This window comes from Equus asinus, chromosome 15, assembly GCF_041296235.1.
Source record: "Equus asinus isolate D_3611 breed Donkey chromosome 15, EquAss-T2T_v2, whole genome shotgun sequence".
NCBI lineage: Eukaryota > Metazoa > Chordata > Mammalia > Perissodactyla > Equidae > Equus > Equus asinus.
The window spans coordinates 8423096-8437885 of record NC_091804.1 but is presented as its reverse complement, the minus strand read 5'-3'; the positions used below and the strand labels follow the sequence as shown (position 1 = coordinate 8437885).

The window sequence follows — 14790 nt, the reverse complement described above, 5'->3', positions numbered from 1 at the left end:
ATCAGGGAACAACTCACACATACACAGTCAGTCAACAATTACTTCTCAAACAGCTACTCAGAAGTAAGGACACAGTATTAAGAAAATTAGACCCTTTCACTCACCACTAAATATAGAGACCAAGAGTAGACAAACAGTTGCACCCACAGACACAATTACCAACTATTTAAAATGCTGTCAAAGAAAGGCAGACGATGCTACAAGTGAGTAGTCAAGGAGATGAAATTTGGATTGGGGTTGGTAGGGCCTTTAAGAGGAAGTGACATTTAAACTGAGATCTTACAGACTATGTAGGATTTAGCCATGTGAAGAGCTGGTGGACACATGAACAAGTGTTCCAGGAAGAGGAAACAGCATGTGCAAAGACCTGGAAGCAAGCACAGATCTGTAACACTGGAACCCTTGACTGAATCAGCAACATGCTCTAACCCAATGAGTTGAATTACAGAGAACTCATAGCATATAATCAAGTTAATACAATATGTTACCTCAAAGGAAAATCATGCTGTCATGGAGGACTAAGAGGAAATCTACTATAATCCACCCTTTCCCATACCTGCCATCCATCCTTTCACGAGGAAGAGTCTCAGTTCCTCAGGTGACCTTTGCAAGTTGGCTTTGTGTTGTACAATCACATGAGTGAAGCATACATGCTCGGGCAATGCGAACACAAAGTAACTGAATACAGACAGATTGATCTTTGAATCCCACAACTCATCTCCCCACCAATGCGAACACAAAGTAACTGAATACAGACAGATTGATCTTTGAATCCCACAACTCATCTCCCCACCTACTTTGAAAACAGAAAACACAGGGAGCTCATCTTTTAAAGTGGCTCACAGTGGAATAATATTCAAGGACAAAAAAGAAAAACGCAAAGTCAGTAATTAACACTAATCTCTGTTAAAGGAAGGAAGAAGCCCATGTCTTTCAGTTGCTTTCATCACAAGTTCCCCAAGACTGTGTATCTTAACAAGCTGTTTAGGGCACTCCACAGAAACTGTAAAGTTAGTAAATGGGCCATAAAAAAGCAAGGCATCTGAGACCAAAAACTGGAGAAGAAATCAGCCTTGCAGCAAGCCAAACTTTTGAAAAATGGTAAGGCCCAATAAAATAAACGAGCAGAGGCAAACACAGTAAATTATCATCAACTAAAACACAGGCTAACTACCAAATCACCAGCAACATAAATATTGCCAACTATGTGTATAAAACTTTCACACTCAAGGTCAGCAAGTAAAAAAACAAAAGGATAAAGTACCAGATAGTGAGAGAAAAGTGGAGCTAGCAAGGCACTGAGTTTACAAGGGAAGGTGATCTTTCACCCCAGGACATGCAGTGAAAACCATGCCCTCACCTGAAGGGGAAAATCTTATCCAGACACCTCCAGCTATGACCAGATGCTTTTCTGAAGCCCCTTCTACATGGGTATGAATTCAGGGGGGAAAGTGAATTTACTTAGTTCACATTTATTAGATCCTATTATGTTCCAGGTACTTGCTGGGCACCGAGTGAGCAATAAACTAGATGCTGTGCCTGTTTTCTGGAAGCTTACAGTCATCTACAGTGAAGCTTAGGCTAACACAATGAAGGATAGAACCCTGTTATGGATGTCTTCTTACTTTCTCCTTAATGTGAGGTATTTACCCTTCCAGCTGAAGGAAGGCAAGAAGAGAGCGAGGACGAGAGGGAAAGAAGGAATGAGGAGGGAGAGCTTAAGGAAGAAACAGGGAAGGGTGGAAGATAAAAGGGAAAATGAAACTACTTTCTTCTCATACAATTGTTGTCAGCCTGTGAGAAGTCCTCACTACCATCTTGGTGCCTTTGGCTTTTGGCATTCAAATCCCAGAACTCTTCGTTTGGAATCTAGTTCCTTCTAGCTCTGCATTGTGAAACTCCACCCCTACTCTTAAACTGAAAGGACTAGGAAGGCTGGAATAACCTCACACGGCATTCCACTACAGCATGTAGCTCAACACAGGACAAAATAGGTGCTTGACAAATCCTTGGAGATGATCAGGATGCCCAGGACATGCTTCTAGAAAGAGCCACTATTAGCAGGATTCCCCAGACTCTACTGTCTGTGAATACAGCCTAGAACCGTATCCAGGAGGGTGTACTTATATTGAGAAAAGTCTACACTTCAAGAGGATATCTTCCCAGTTTACAAGGAAGTGGAAACTCTCCTCAGTATCAGTGAGAACAGCAGTGATATGTACAAGCATTCTGTAGAACAATCTGTGAACACGTATCAAACCTTAAAACTATACACACCCTCTGGCCTAGACATTCCATCTCTACTTTGTTCTCCCCTGAGGAAGTAATCATGAATAAGCACAGAGATTTAGCTACAAACACCTTCACCCCAACTGCTTGTGAGAGCTCAAAACTTGACAACAAAATGTTTACCAACAGAAGATAAGTTAAATAAAGTATGGAATATCCATACAATGGAATATTGCATGGACACTAAAGTGATGTAGGAAAAGATATATATGCAAAAAATTCTTACAAGTCCAGTACGAAGCCATCTTGGTAAAAGAACACACATAAATATAGATAAGTACAAATGTAGACATATAAACATGTATACATACATACGCACACACACAGAGGGAGGCAGAGAGACATGGCTAGATAGTAGGACAGACAGATAGTGAACAGACAGATTCTATATAGACTAGAATATACAGCATCATGTTAATTCTGCAGTAATTTCTTCTTTTCTGCTTGTTTGTGATTTCTAAATTTTCCATAATGAACACATTAAGATAAAAAATTAGATTAAAAATAATTATCACTCATCTAACTTCATCCCCTAATCGTTGAAGACTTCAGACCATCTTCAGAGTCGGGGGCCTTCCACAGCTCCTGAGGTCTGTGTTGGCCCTGAGGCTTACCAAACCCCATCTCAGGCTGCTACACTCCATGAAGCTGCTTGGATGGCTTATCAAACACAAGTCTGATTCTGACTTTTGATATTTTTGGCCCAACTGCATTTGAAACCCAAGTGTTTCTCTTCTTTAGAATTTAATTATTCAAATATATCCATTTAAATGGGCTCACCACTAGTTAGTGCTTAAAGGAGCTAATGAGCAAGTAAAAATTTCTTCTTTTATTTTCAAGATTCAAATGAACTTGGAATGTATCTAATTTAGCTTAGAGCACTTTCAAGAAGCTGTGAAAGCTTCCACATCCTGCCAAATTAGCTGCCTGTTTGCAGTCTCAGAGCAAAGCAGAGGATGCCCAAGCAGTGGGCTTGTTTTCTTCTGAAAGACGCTGTGCTGGTTGAGGAGGAATGTCTCCCCTGCAGGAAAATTATTTCCTGGCAAAGACCCTGGCTGGGCACTTCTCCAAATTGGAACTAACTCCCAAAAGAAGTTACCAGGCTGCTTTGCCACATCCAAAAATTCTCTGGCACCCAGTACCACGCATGTGTGTGTACAAATCCTGGTTTCCAGGGTGCTTGAGATGCGAGCCAGCAGTAAGTTCCAAAACTATGTTAGAAACGATACACTTAACTTTATGTGCCCAGTTGGGCTGATAAGATGTTCTTGGCCAGCAAGGACTTTACTTTTAAAAACTCCAAATCTTACTAAGATTCAAAGCATGGGGGTAAGACATGGGCTATTCAGAGAATTAGTAGGTTGCCTATTGAACAAAGACCAAAAGTGGGTTGCTTTGAAGATAAGCTGGATCTTACTGGATACAATAATTTGCAAACCAGACAGAATTCTTTCAGAGAGCTTTGCTCTAAGAGGAACTGAGTAGTGAGTAAATTTTCAGTCTATTGCAAAAAACATACTCAGGTCTATAAAATACCAAGGAAAGCAAGAGATATTTGTAATAGTTAAGAAAGCCACAAAACGTGTGAAGTACATGTGTGTGAGTGAGAGACTCACAAATACAGGGGTGAGCCAATCTGGAGACAGCAAAAAGCACATAGGATCCATTCGAAGCCACAAGGCCCCTGGAGACCTATGAACAGACACATCCTTTGTGTTGAGAGTACAACTGCTGGCCAAAACCTACAGCTCAGTGAGCATTTGTTAAGTGCCCATTATGTGCGAGATTCTGGCGATTCAAAGACAAGCAAGGCCTGGTCCCTGCCCTCGTGAAGCCTACTGCGAAAACAGGTATTAGCATCAATTAAACAAATTTGGGAAAAGTATCCACAAAATGCCTGCCAGAGAATAAAGAGGAAGCATTTAACTCAAAGTGGAGATGCACAGAACACTTCCTGAGGTGATAACTCCCATACTCAGCTTGGAAGATGAAGAAGATTGGCCAAAAGAAGAAGAGTAGGAAGGTTTTATAGACAGATTTGACCTGGAAACAGGTGTAAAAGCTCTATTTCATCCACTTAAACCAAAGCATAAAGTTCAAAGTGGAAAGTGACAGAAGATAATGTTGGAGAACAAAGTCATGGATGAGCACGTTGGATCTTGGAGGTCACCCCACAGGCACTGAGGGGCCAGGCCAGATGCTGGGAAGAGGAGCGGGCCTGAGAGGAAGACGGTGTCACCATGAAGGGCTAAGGAGTGAGGTGAGCTCCACCTTTCAGCTCAAGGTTGGGACAGGATTCCAGGGGCAGATCCATGAGTCTTTCCTGTATCATCTCATAGAGGAAATCAGGAATTACGTTCAAGGCCATGACTGTCACCCTGATGACTAGGGAACATCTGCTACTCCTCAGGTATTGACCACGCTGGCCATTTAAAGAAAAAAAAAATCTCTCTTTCACGTTCTTCCACCATGATGGGCAGCAAAATTCTCAGTGAAAAGGCCCCACCATGGACTTGCTCGGGGTCGGGGTGGGGACAGCAAGAAGGAGAGGGCTGTGAAGACGGAGTCCCTGTATGGAGCCAAACTGGGAAGAAAAAATATTCCCAAGAGATAGAGTGGGCAGTGATTTCTTTCAAATGACTGGAAAGCAGGTTGGTGCTCGGGAACCTGGGGCGAGAAGGGAAAGGAGCTGTTGAAACTCAAGAAGAGTCCCAACATTTGTAGACAGATGTGGTCATGGGGGTTTAATAAGAGAAAAACAGAGGAGGAGGAGAGGAGGGGGAGTGGGAGCATGGTGGCAGCTAACATTTATTAAGCAAATAGTTTGCATTATGTAATAATTTACAAGACCAAAAAGTAGTTTGCCTAAGAGGTGGAAAGTGTTAAAAGCAGAAGGAGAATGCTCTGAAACAAGTCTGTTTGAACAGGAGGTGCCCCACCAATTCTTTTTAAATTCCTGTTTGTTAAAACTGCTCCTAGAGAGGTGACAGGGCAAATATGGTGTAAGTGACACCAAACTCTGCACTTATGATGAGGCCGTGGCCACCTGCTGATCACAGGATTCCGTGCATACGTGGGTAGTCTCTGAGATGGCTCACTGTACTGAGATGCAGCACACTGGAGTGCGTGGCCTGGGCTGAACTGCATGGCTTCCCCTACTTTAAAGATACCCCCAAGTAATCCAAGTTTGGCATGTGCAAAAGACAATGCTACCAGCATCCTGACTTCTGACAGGCTTTACAAATGTCTTCCCTGTGCACTCAATCATGCTCTGCGATGACTGAGCCCCAGCACAGGGGCGGACAGATGAGGAGCCCTCAAACAGCAGCTGAATGGATGAGGAAGAAGTGGTAGAACTAGCCAATGTCTATTTTATTCGACAGAGGGAGCCGCCTTCATCCTGTGCTTTTGACAAGCCACACAAGTAGTGAGACTCCAGCTTTTCCCACGGGGCGTGTGGTGGCTGACAGAGGACTCAAAGATACGGTCACTTACGGGAGAAAGGTCAAGGCCGTGGGCCCAGTTTTTCAAGGTTGTACTCATTATCCTCCCTGCCTCTTGACAACTGCTCCTCCTCCTGTACTTGTATTTCAGCTGGGTAGCATGCAACCCCCAACCAATTATTTAAGTCAGAAAATGGTAGTCAATATCTTCGTTTCTCACATCCAATTAATCATCCAGGCCGCATGACTTCCTGCCCTAAATGCCTCTAGAGCCCGCCCCTTCTTCTAGTTTCCTTCAACTGCTGCCTCAGTTCACGCCCTCACCTCCTGTGTCCTTCCCATAGCTTCCTCAGTGCCCCTGTTACTCAGCCCAGCAGAGTGATCCCCCTCAAAGCAAAGATGATTACGTCTCTCCTTGGGGAGAAACACTTCTTGGATGCCTACCATCAACCGGGGTTTGAGATACGTGAGAATGAGCTGGTTGAACTGAACTTGGCAGGGTTTGAGAGAGGTCATCAGGATATTGATCTATGTGAGATTTACACACATATTTATTTACTATACTTTTGGGGGAATTAAATTTTGAGATTTTCTTTCTTTCTATATTTCCATACACTATTTTCCAGATTGGACATTCTTGAGAAAACAGAAGGAAAAAAAAAAGAGTGAAGAAAAGCCACAATGAGATCTCACCTCACACCCATTTGGAGGGTTACTATCAAAAAAACAAACAAACAAAAAACAGAAAACAGTAAGTGTTGGCTAGGATGTAGAGAAATTGGAATCCTTGTGCACTGTTGATGGGAATGTAAAATGGTATAGCTATGGAAAACAGCAAAGTAATTTCTTAAAAAATTAAAAACAGAATTCTCACATGATACAACAATTCCACTTCTGGGTATATACCCAAAAGAACTGAAAGCAAGCACTCAAACAGATATTTGTACACCCATTCTCATAGCAGCATTATTGACAGCAGCCAAATGATAGAAGCAACCCAAACGTCCATAAACAGATAAATGGATACGCAAGATGTAGTATATACATACAATGGAATATTATTCAGCCTTAAAAATGGAGGAGGAAGTTCTGATACTTGCTACAACGTGGATGAACTCTGAAGACATTATGCTAAGTAAAACAGGCCAGTCACAAAAAGACAAATACTGTATGATTCCACTTTAGGAGGTACATAAAGTAGTCAAATTCCTGAGACAGAAAGTAGAATCTTGATTGCTAGGGATTGGGGGAAAGAAGGAATAGGGAGCTAGCTTAAAGGGTACGGAGTTTCAGTTTGATAAGATACAAAGAGTTCTGGAGATTGGTTGCACAACAATTTGAATGCACTTAACAGTACTGAACTGTACACTTCAAAACAGTTAACATGCTAAATTTTTTGTTGCGTATTTTACCATCATTTTTAAAAAAAGAGTGAAGAAGGAGTTATCAAATGCTTATGAGTATACAGAAAATAGTTCTCTGCTGCATTTGGGGCCATATATTTTAATAAAAAACATAAATTCTGAACATGCCGACCAGAATTTATAAAAACGTTGTGCTTACACAGCTACTACGAATGTGCCTGCAGAACCTGACCTGCAATCTCTCTCCTACTTCTAATCCAGTCTGCACAAACCCAAAAGTGCATCTCCCCAAACACAGCTCTGTCCGTTCATCAAAAGCAGACTGTAAATATCCGTGCTTGGCTATTAGAGTGCTCCCCAGCCAGGCCTTTGCCTGCAGATTCCTCTTATCTCTTCCTAAGGCTCAGCAAGATGCTCTCCTTCCAGCACTCATCTTGTTTGCTCACAAAATGTTCCTCCCCCAAAGTCTGCCTCTCCTACTTGCAAACATCTTAGGAGCTAGCACAGAATCCAGTTCATTTGTGAATCTTGGAGAGAAGTCTCAAGCAGAACTGAAGGGAGTGATTTGGGGTTGCTAAGGGGTGGGTGTCCAGGACTAAATCTTTGGTTAATATTCTTCCATGCTTTGTTCTCCAAGCTAAGGCATTATTACACACTTTTAGCATCCTCATGTCCTCAACTCTAGAGAAGAAAGCACTAGACTGGAGGCTTCTGAGAATCTTTTACTTAAGGTTCCTTATAACCCCTGCTATCTCCTCCATACCACCCTTCAGACACGGGCTCTGGCTATTTATTACAGGTTGTATGTTGCTAGGGCACTGAGAGGACGCTAAACAGGGTGAAACTGGGGAAGATGGTATGACAGAAAAAAAGGCCAGGCCTCCATAAGCTTTGAGGACAGGTGGGTTCCTATAAACTAAGCTTATAACACAGATTCCATGACCTGGGTAGAGGTGATCTCAATGTCAAGAAAGATTCCTTCTGGAAGTCTCAGTTTTCTAAGTTAACCAATACATTACAAAGCACGGCTACACAAAGAGAACCCCTTCTGAGGCACTTCAACTCGCACCAACGGCTTCTCATTGGATCTCCCAGGGGGCAGCTACTTAACCACTGCTCTTTGCCCTGAAGCATGTACCGCCTGGCCTTCACTCAGATGGGTTCACATGCACGTGTGCACGTTCCTAGGCAGAGAGAACACGGCAACTGACACTTACAAATTCCGCACGCATACCAGACTCTCAATAAATATGTGCAGACCTGTTGAAGCATCTCAGCCGCACTTTTCCATTTTGAGAAACCAACATGCTCTTGTGTCTAAGCAGTTTATTATCCAGATTGAAATAACAACTATTCAGCTAGAGTCCAAGTAGTAAATATATTTCTTTCAAGGTTCTTCCAGTTTATCACACTGTGCTTAATTTAGGCTGAGGGTATTTACATCTGTGACATAAAAAGGTATAAACAACACATCTATAGCTTTGATCCTGCTTTGTTTTGCCGAGTTGCTGGAGCAGAAAACTTCACAAGAAATCAGAGTAGGCACTTTTCTCCAATTATGTTTTAATTCATGGGCAATCATTCTCTACAGCAGGTGGTAAGTAGAGTAGAAGTTAGAGAGAATGAAGGTATGATGAAGTGTTAAGTAATTTTAATTTTAATTTGTACAACTGAGTATTGCCGGGGTGGCAGAGACAAAATGTCTCTGTCAACTGAAGCCAGGTGAACAGGATGTACAATGGTAGCATCAAACGCATCCAGAACCATCTCCTCAGCCAACTGTACTGCAGTCTACCCAGACTGTTTCTCACTTGAACTTTCTGAGTGCCTTGGCCTAATTCTTCATTTCATCATGAGGCCCTCTTCCTACCTTTTTGCTTGAGGATCCTGAACATGACCTTGAGATTATTTGAGTAACTGCAGTGTCATTTTGGAATTGGCCCAAGCCGCAAAAGCACATTCCTTTGCATAGTATGCCATTTTACACTATGCGGACAATCCATGCTCAGAGAAATTAGTGAAAAACCTTTTCCAAAAAGACTCATCTATCTTAGGAAAATTTCATTCTTAATCTGTTTGCTAAACATTTATTACGTATGTTATGGGAATGACACTTTAAAATACAGAAATTAATAAGACAAGCCTCTGACCTCAAAAAACTTCCAGTCTAACAGGAAAGACACTCACACACTGAACTCTGACCCAGCTGTCAGCCTAGGTCAGTCCTCCTGGTATCCCCCATGTCAGGAATGGGTGCACCATCTGCCCAACTATTTAAACCTGAAAGCTAGGAATCCCCCTTCAGTCAGGATCTTCATCTCTATGGCAACCACCCAGATCCAAGCCACTGTTCTCTTTCACCTGGACGAAGGAAACAGCCTTCTGAATGGTCTCTTGCCTCTATGCTACCTTCTCCAAATGACTACATGCTACTATTTGTAGTAAGTACATCTTCAGGCTACCCTCCTCCTTAAGGCCCTCTGACGGTTTCCCAGCACTCCTAGGAAACAGTGAAACTCTTTCCAGCGGCCTCTAAGGCCCCTGACCACCTCCCCTCCACCACTCTCCTTCTTCTTCCTCTTCTTCCTGTATTTTTCCTCTTCTCACTTGGAAGCCATTGTGCCTGCTTTTCCTTCTGCCTGGAATACTCTCCTCCCTCTCCTTCTCTGCTGCCCAAGTGTCATCTTCCCTCTGCTCAAGTCTTAATGTTCCCTCCTCAGGAAGCCTTCCCTGATCACTCCATGAAATACTGACCCAAGTCATCAAACACATTTTCTTTTCATTTCATTTTCACTTTCTGAATTTATTTGTAAATTACCTGTGATTGCTTTCTCGCCTCCACAAGCAGTGAACTGACCCTGTCAGTGTTGTTGGTAACTGTGCCTATGCTGGAATCTTCACAGAAGGCACTCAGAGAGGACTTGTTGACAGATGAGTGTATGTTACAAAGAAGAACAAATAAGGATGACAGAAATGGAGTAGTGTGCTGTGAAGAAGGGACATTTATTTTTGATCAGGGGAGGAAAGGTGGGAATAGCTTCCGGAGGAGAGATCGTACTTACTATGCCTTGGAGGAAGAATGGGCAGCGCATCTCAAAACACATGCCAGGCTCTGGGACCAGCAAAGGAAAAGCCCCAAAGGCATCGCTAGCCCAGCTGAGTCTGAGCACAAACCTGAACCTGAAATGCCTGGTTCCCAGCACGCAGGGAGGCAAGTGCTAAGAAGAGCCAGGGGACAGAGAGCCTGAGGGACATGGTAAGGGGCTGGAATTTCATTTTTAAGACCATGGAAAGTCACTGAAAAGTTTTAAGAATGAAAATTAGGACACTTGACCTACATTTTATAAACACAGAGAAAAAGCATTTTAACTTAAAAACACACAAACAACAAAAAATGGCATCACTTTTAGGGGGATGGAGGAGAAAAAAGAAGGACTTAGATCCTATCCATAAATGCTAAGGAAAGAAGGGGCCACAGCTGGCAACCCTGTGTCTCAGAGGATAGGCCAAGTGGAGATCACTTTTTGGTTTTCAGAGGCATTGAACAGCCACACAATATTTGCAAATGGTTTCAAAGTAGAAGGCACCACCATCAAGGATAATGAAGCTGGTGCCTGGATGTCAGGACTGGAACTATGTCCCAAACTGGGAGATGAATCCAAGCAAGCACTCTTTGTGTCCCAGAACAATTTAATTAGCCAAACGACATTGAACAGATGGAAATGCACTATTTAAACGGAAACTGACCCTAAAGACCTGCATATTACATTAAACTTAAATAAAGTGAGCATATGAAAGATTCAATCTCAATCTCTAGTTGCTAAAACTACTATAAGGAATTAAAGACCCACAACAAAATGTGCCTTCCAAAGTACTGATAATCCATTTGCTCTGACACTGTTCTCATATTTCAGGGGTCTTATCAATCAATACATCTTATTTCAAGATAGACCTATTTAATGAGCACAATTCTCCTCAATAACCATGCAATAAGCTAGAAGGGCCGAATGGCATAGACAAAGGCTGACACAGGGGAGTAAACTGCTTGCTTCTACTTCTAGAAGTTCTAGAATGAGGGAGAGGCCCAGAAGCCTGCATGCACGGTATTGCACTAACTAGCTTTTTTTTTTTTTTACAAAGTGTCAGAGTTCTGGGCTTCAGCTTACTCACTCATAAAATGAGGAAGCCAGAAATGTGATCAAAGCCTTCCCCATCCCCACCCCATTTTACTCCTATAACAATGAAGAAATTCCTCGTAGACATATCTGCTTTCCACAAACCAGAGTACTGACTTGAGCTGAAGGAGAGAAAGCCATCGAAGATGTGGCTCAGTGCTTGTGAGAAGTGATGAGCCAGGAGGTCACGGGCAATGGAACTGGCCCCCAGGTCTGAACTAGCACCCTGATTGGAAAAAGGCATGTAGGAACACGGTCAGAGCGTGATGGGAATCAGGCAGACCTGGACTCACACCACAGCTCTAAGTAGGATACCATGGCAAGACACACCTGTATTGAGTTTCTCTGTGTGAAATGGAGAAAGAGTCATCCTGAGAATTAAAAGAGAGAATAGAGCAACTGCTAAATAAATGACAGTTCTAGAAGATGATGTTGGTGTCAGTTTTATATCACTTAGTTAGCTATTAAATTTACTTCTACTGTTTTATATGAGATTCTCCTTGTAGGAGAGAGAAAATGATGGACTCTCACAAAACTAGAAAGGATCCCAAAGTCCTTTCATCCTGTCCCCTGTTTTCAGGCATTTTCATTATCACGGCCGTTCTACCGATGAAACCACAAAGGACCTGAGCAGTTAAGCTGACCACCCAAGATCACCCAGCTATGAAGTCCGTTTAAAACACTACCGTTTGTGTCCTCAGTGGGCCCCCAGTGCTTGGAAGCAGTGAACATAATTTCCTGGGCTTTTTAAAGCTTTAAGAATCAAAGCTGTTATTACAATAAATTTATAAAATGAGATGAAAGTGACTAAGCCAAAGGGATGGTGCGCTGAGTAATCAAAGTATCAACCCTAAAATATTAGACAGTTATGAAAATGAAAATGAAGCTGTAACAATCCTTACTAATGCTTATTATGCTGTTAAGCAAAAAATCAGAATATGTAATCTCATTTATGTTGTGATTATAACTAAGCAAAATTATGTAAATATACAGCAAGGGCTGGAAAGGAACTTGGAAAATGACTGTGGCTGATAAGGAGGCTCGATGGCAGTTTTATTTTTATCTGGTGACTTTAATGGAGTGGACACAATAAACACCACAACAGTGACAATCACAGGGAAGGAGATGTGCTGGTCACTCACCCTGGGTTATATAACATGACCGCGGAGAGGTTCTCACAGGACTTCGAGAGGTCAGTCATGGACAAGCTGAAGGAGGACAGAAGGCCACTCTAAGAGCAGACACAGGGCAGAGCGGTTACCTTAGCGGACAAGAGGAGGCCTGTGCTCTGGACTCCCTGCTTTCCACTTGTGAGAGGCAAGCAGGTGCGCACACTCCTGACTAGCACATCTAACAAATGCTCTCCCTGAGGCCGGCACCCAGGGACCAGTGGGCTGGGGAGCCATCTTGAGCACGCTCGGAGGGGAAAGCTCACTGGGAACTCCACAACCCTGCTGGTCTCCTTGACCAGGCTGCATCAAAGTCAAGGGAAGGAGTCATGACATCTTTGTTGTCCTCCATTCCCTGGCAGGAGCACTGACCTCATATCAGCTGCACTCACTCACACTTACTGAGCGATAAAGATAAAGGAGGAAGAGGTGAAGGGAGACCAAAAAATTAAGAGCTTGACCTGCTTTGCTTCCATGAAAAGCTACTGGCAAACATGCTTGCTTCCCTCTTCCTCTGCAACTGTGTACCTAAAAGGACCCTCCAGGGAGCCCCCGGGCTGGAACAGATAGGAGGCTTCACTGGTGGGAACGAGCACCTCTGGAGAAGCTGGGGTTTGCAGCTGTGCTGTCTTGTTATTTCCCACCTGAGACACTGGCAACTTTCGACAGCCCTTAATGAAAGCGGGCTGAGATGCAGGGCTGTGTAACTCAGTGGTGAAAGGCAAACACTTGCGGGTCGGCAGGTCAGGGCTGCAGCCCCGGCTCCCCACTTGCTGCCCACAAACAAGTTAGTCTCAGTTTCTCATCTCGATCATCTGTGACATGGGGTAATAACAGCTGTTGTGCAGATAAAGTGGTAGCATGTATGCAGAGGTTTTGCACAGTGCCTGGCTCAGAGAAATGTTAGCTGTAGTCTTCAGTATCTTCCTCAATCTAAGGACAGTCCCTAAACAGATTCTCTCCCTCATTTCTTCCCCTTTCTTTCTGGTCCTCCGCCCTCCTCCCCCATCTAGCACTTAAGTGCCCTCTGGATGTCCCCATCCAACTAAGCCAAAGCGTCTCCCAATTGTCATAAACCCACCCCTGCTCTGCTTCACACCCCACTCAGAATTCCAAATCAATACGGATGGAAAGAAAGAGGGAGAAGCTTTTGGGATGAAAGTGATTCTGACACTGGGTTAACTCCTCAAATAGATGCTCATAAGTGGAAGTCACTCTCCACTTAAGGCAAAATGATGCCGAACTCTTTTTTGGGGGTGCAGGGTTGAAGAGAAGGGGCTAGAGGAGCCATTTCTCCTTCTGCTCTGGACTTTACTTGCTTGCTCTCCTGTTTCATCAGCCAATCACCCTCCCTAGAACCAATGCAGGTTACAGAAGGGCTTTTAAGTGGTTCAGAAAGTCAAACTGCTGGACCCAGTGTGGAGACACCTGCAGGCCCAGCCCCGTCCAGAGCAGGGTCAGCTCCCAGAGACCTCACACCGCTCACCTTCCTCTTCTCCCTGAGCTTGGCAGCTTCCTTTGGATGGTTAAAGCGAAACATATTGGTTCTTCCCAAGAGAATCACGGCACCTACGAGCACACAAAACATGAATGAGTTTCCAGGAAGCAACCTGGTCAGTTGGCAACATCATAACGTGAAATTCTACAGTTGAAATGCAATTTCCAGTGTACTTTAAAACAATAATAAGAAAGTCTCAAAAGTCTGCTGACATAAGCCAGCTTTAAATCTGCAAATACTTTTATTTTTACAGCCAAGTGTCACAATACTCATGTTACCCAAGACAGAAGTGACGGGTCTAAGCCTTATAATATTATGAGATTTAAAACCTAATATACAGGCAATGATACTTTTGACTGTTGCAAAGAAAAAAATAAATCAGTTCTCCAAAGAGATGTTGGAATCAAGCAAAGCATGGGGTCGCCAACTTAGGAAATGTTTATTAATGCCAAGAAAAGCAGAAGTCTCCAAGGAAAGTGCTTTTGAAAGAAAACACAGTGAAATTGGCAGAGCACAGGTAACCGTTATGAAAATCTCCCTCAGAACCTGATGGGGAAGAAACTGTGTACAAGCAGTGTCTATTTCCATACAAAAACACTGCTTCTTGTTAAAGTCCTATTAAAATTTAGATGGTTACATAAGACACACAAGAAAGGCTCCTTTTGACAACTAGGGTCCTGCTTATTCAGCAAATGACTGCACAAGGGGCAAAAGAAGCCAACGTAACTGCCCAAGAGTAACAAAAATGTTGAGGGAGGGCAAATTTCAGCTTGATTAAGTAAATAAGTTAACAAGTAAACACTTTCTAAGGTCAGAGCTGTCCAAAGCTGGCACGGGTCCACGTAAGGTAGT

General features: G+C 43.2%; 1 protein-coding gene across 15 annotated transcripts in view; it reads right to left on the bottom strand.

Annotated features, from left to right (window-relative positions):
• The window catches only part of KIF16B (kinesin family member 16B), a 277231-nt gene that overhangs the window by 111019 nt on the left and 151422 nt on the right, over positions 1 to 14790 (bottom strand). For 14 of the 15 annotated variants that reach the window (XM_070485541.1, XM_070485534.1, XM_044747818.2 and 11 more), the window contains 2 exons: positions 13927 to 14009; positions 12414 to 12502 (listed from right to left, as the gene is read on the bottom strand). In XM_070485541.1, the coding sequence (XP_070341642.1) occupies positions 12414 to 12502; positions 13927 to 14009 (172 nt within the window). The remainder of the gene's footprint in view (positions 1 to 12413; positions 12503 to 13926; positions 14010 to 14790) is intronic. The other variant, XM_070485542.1, reaches the window with a different exon arrangement.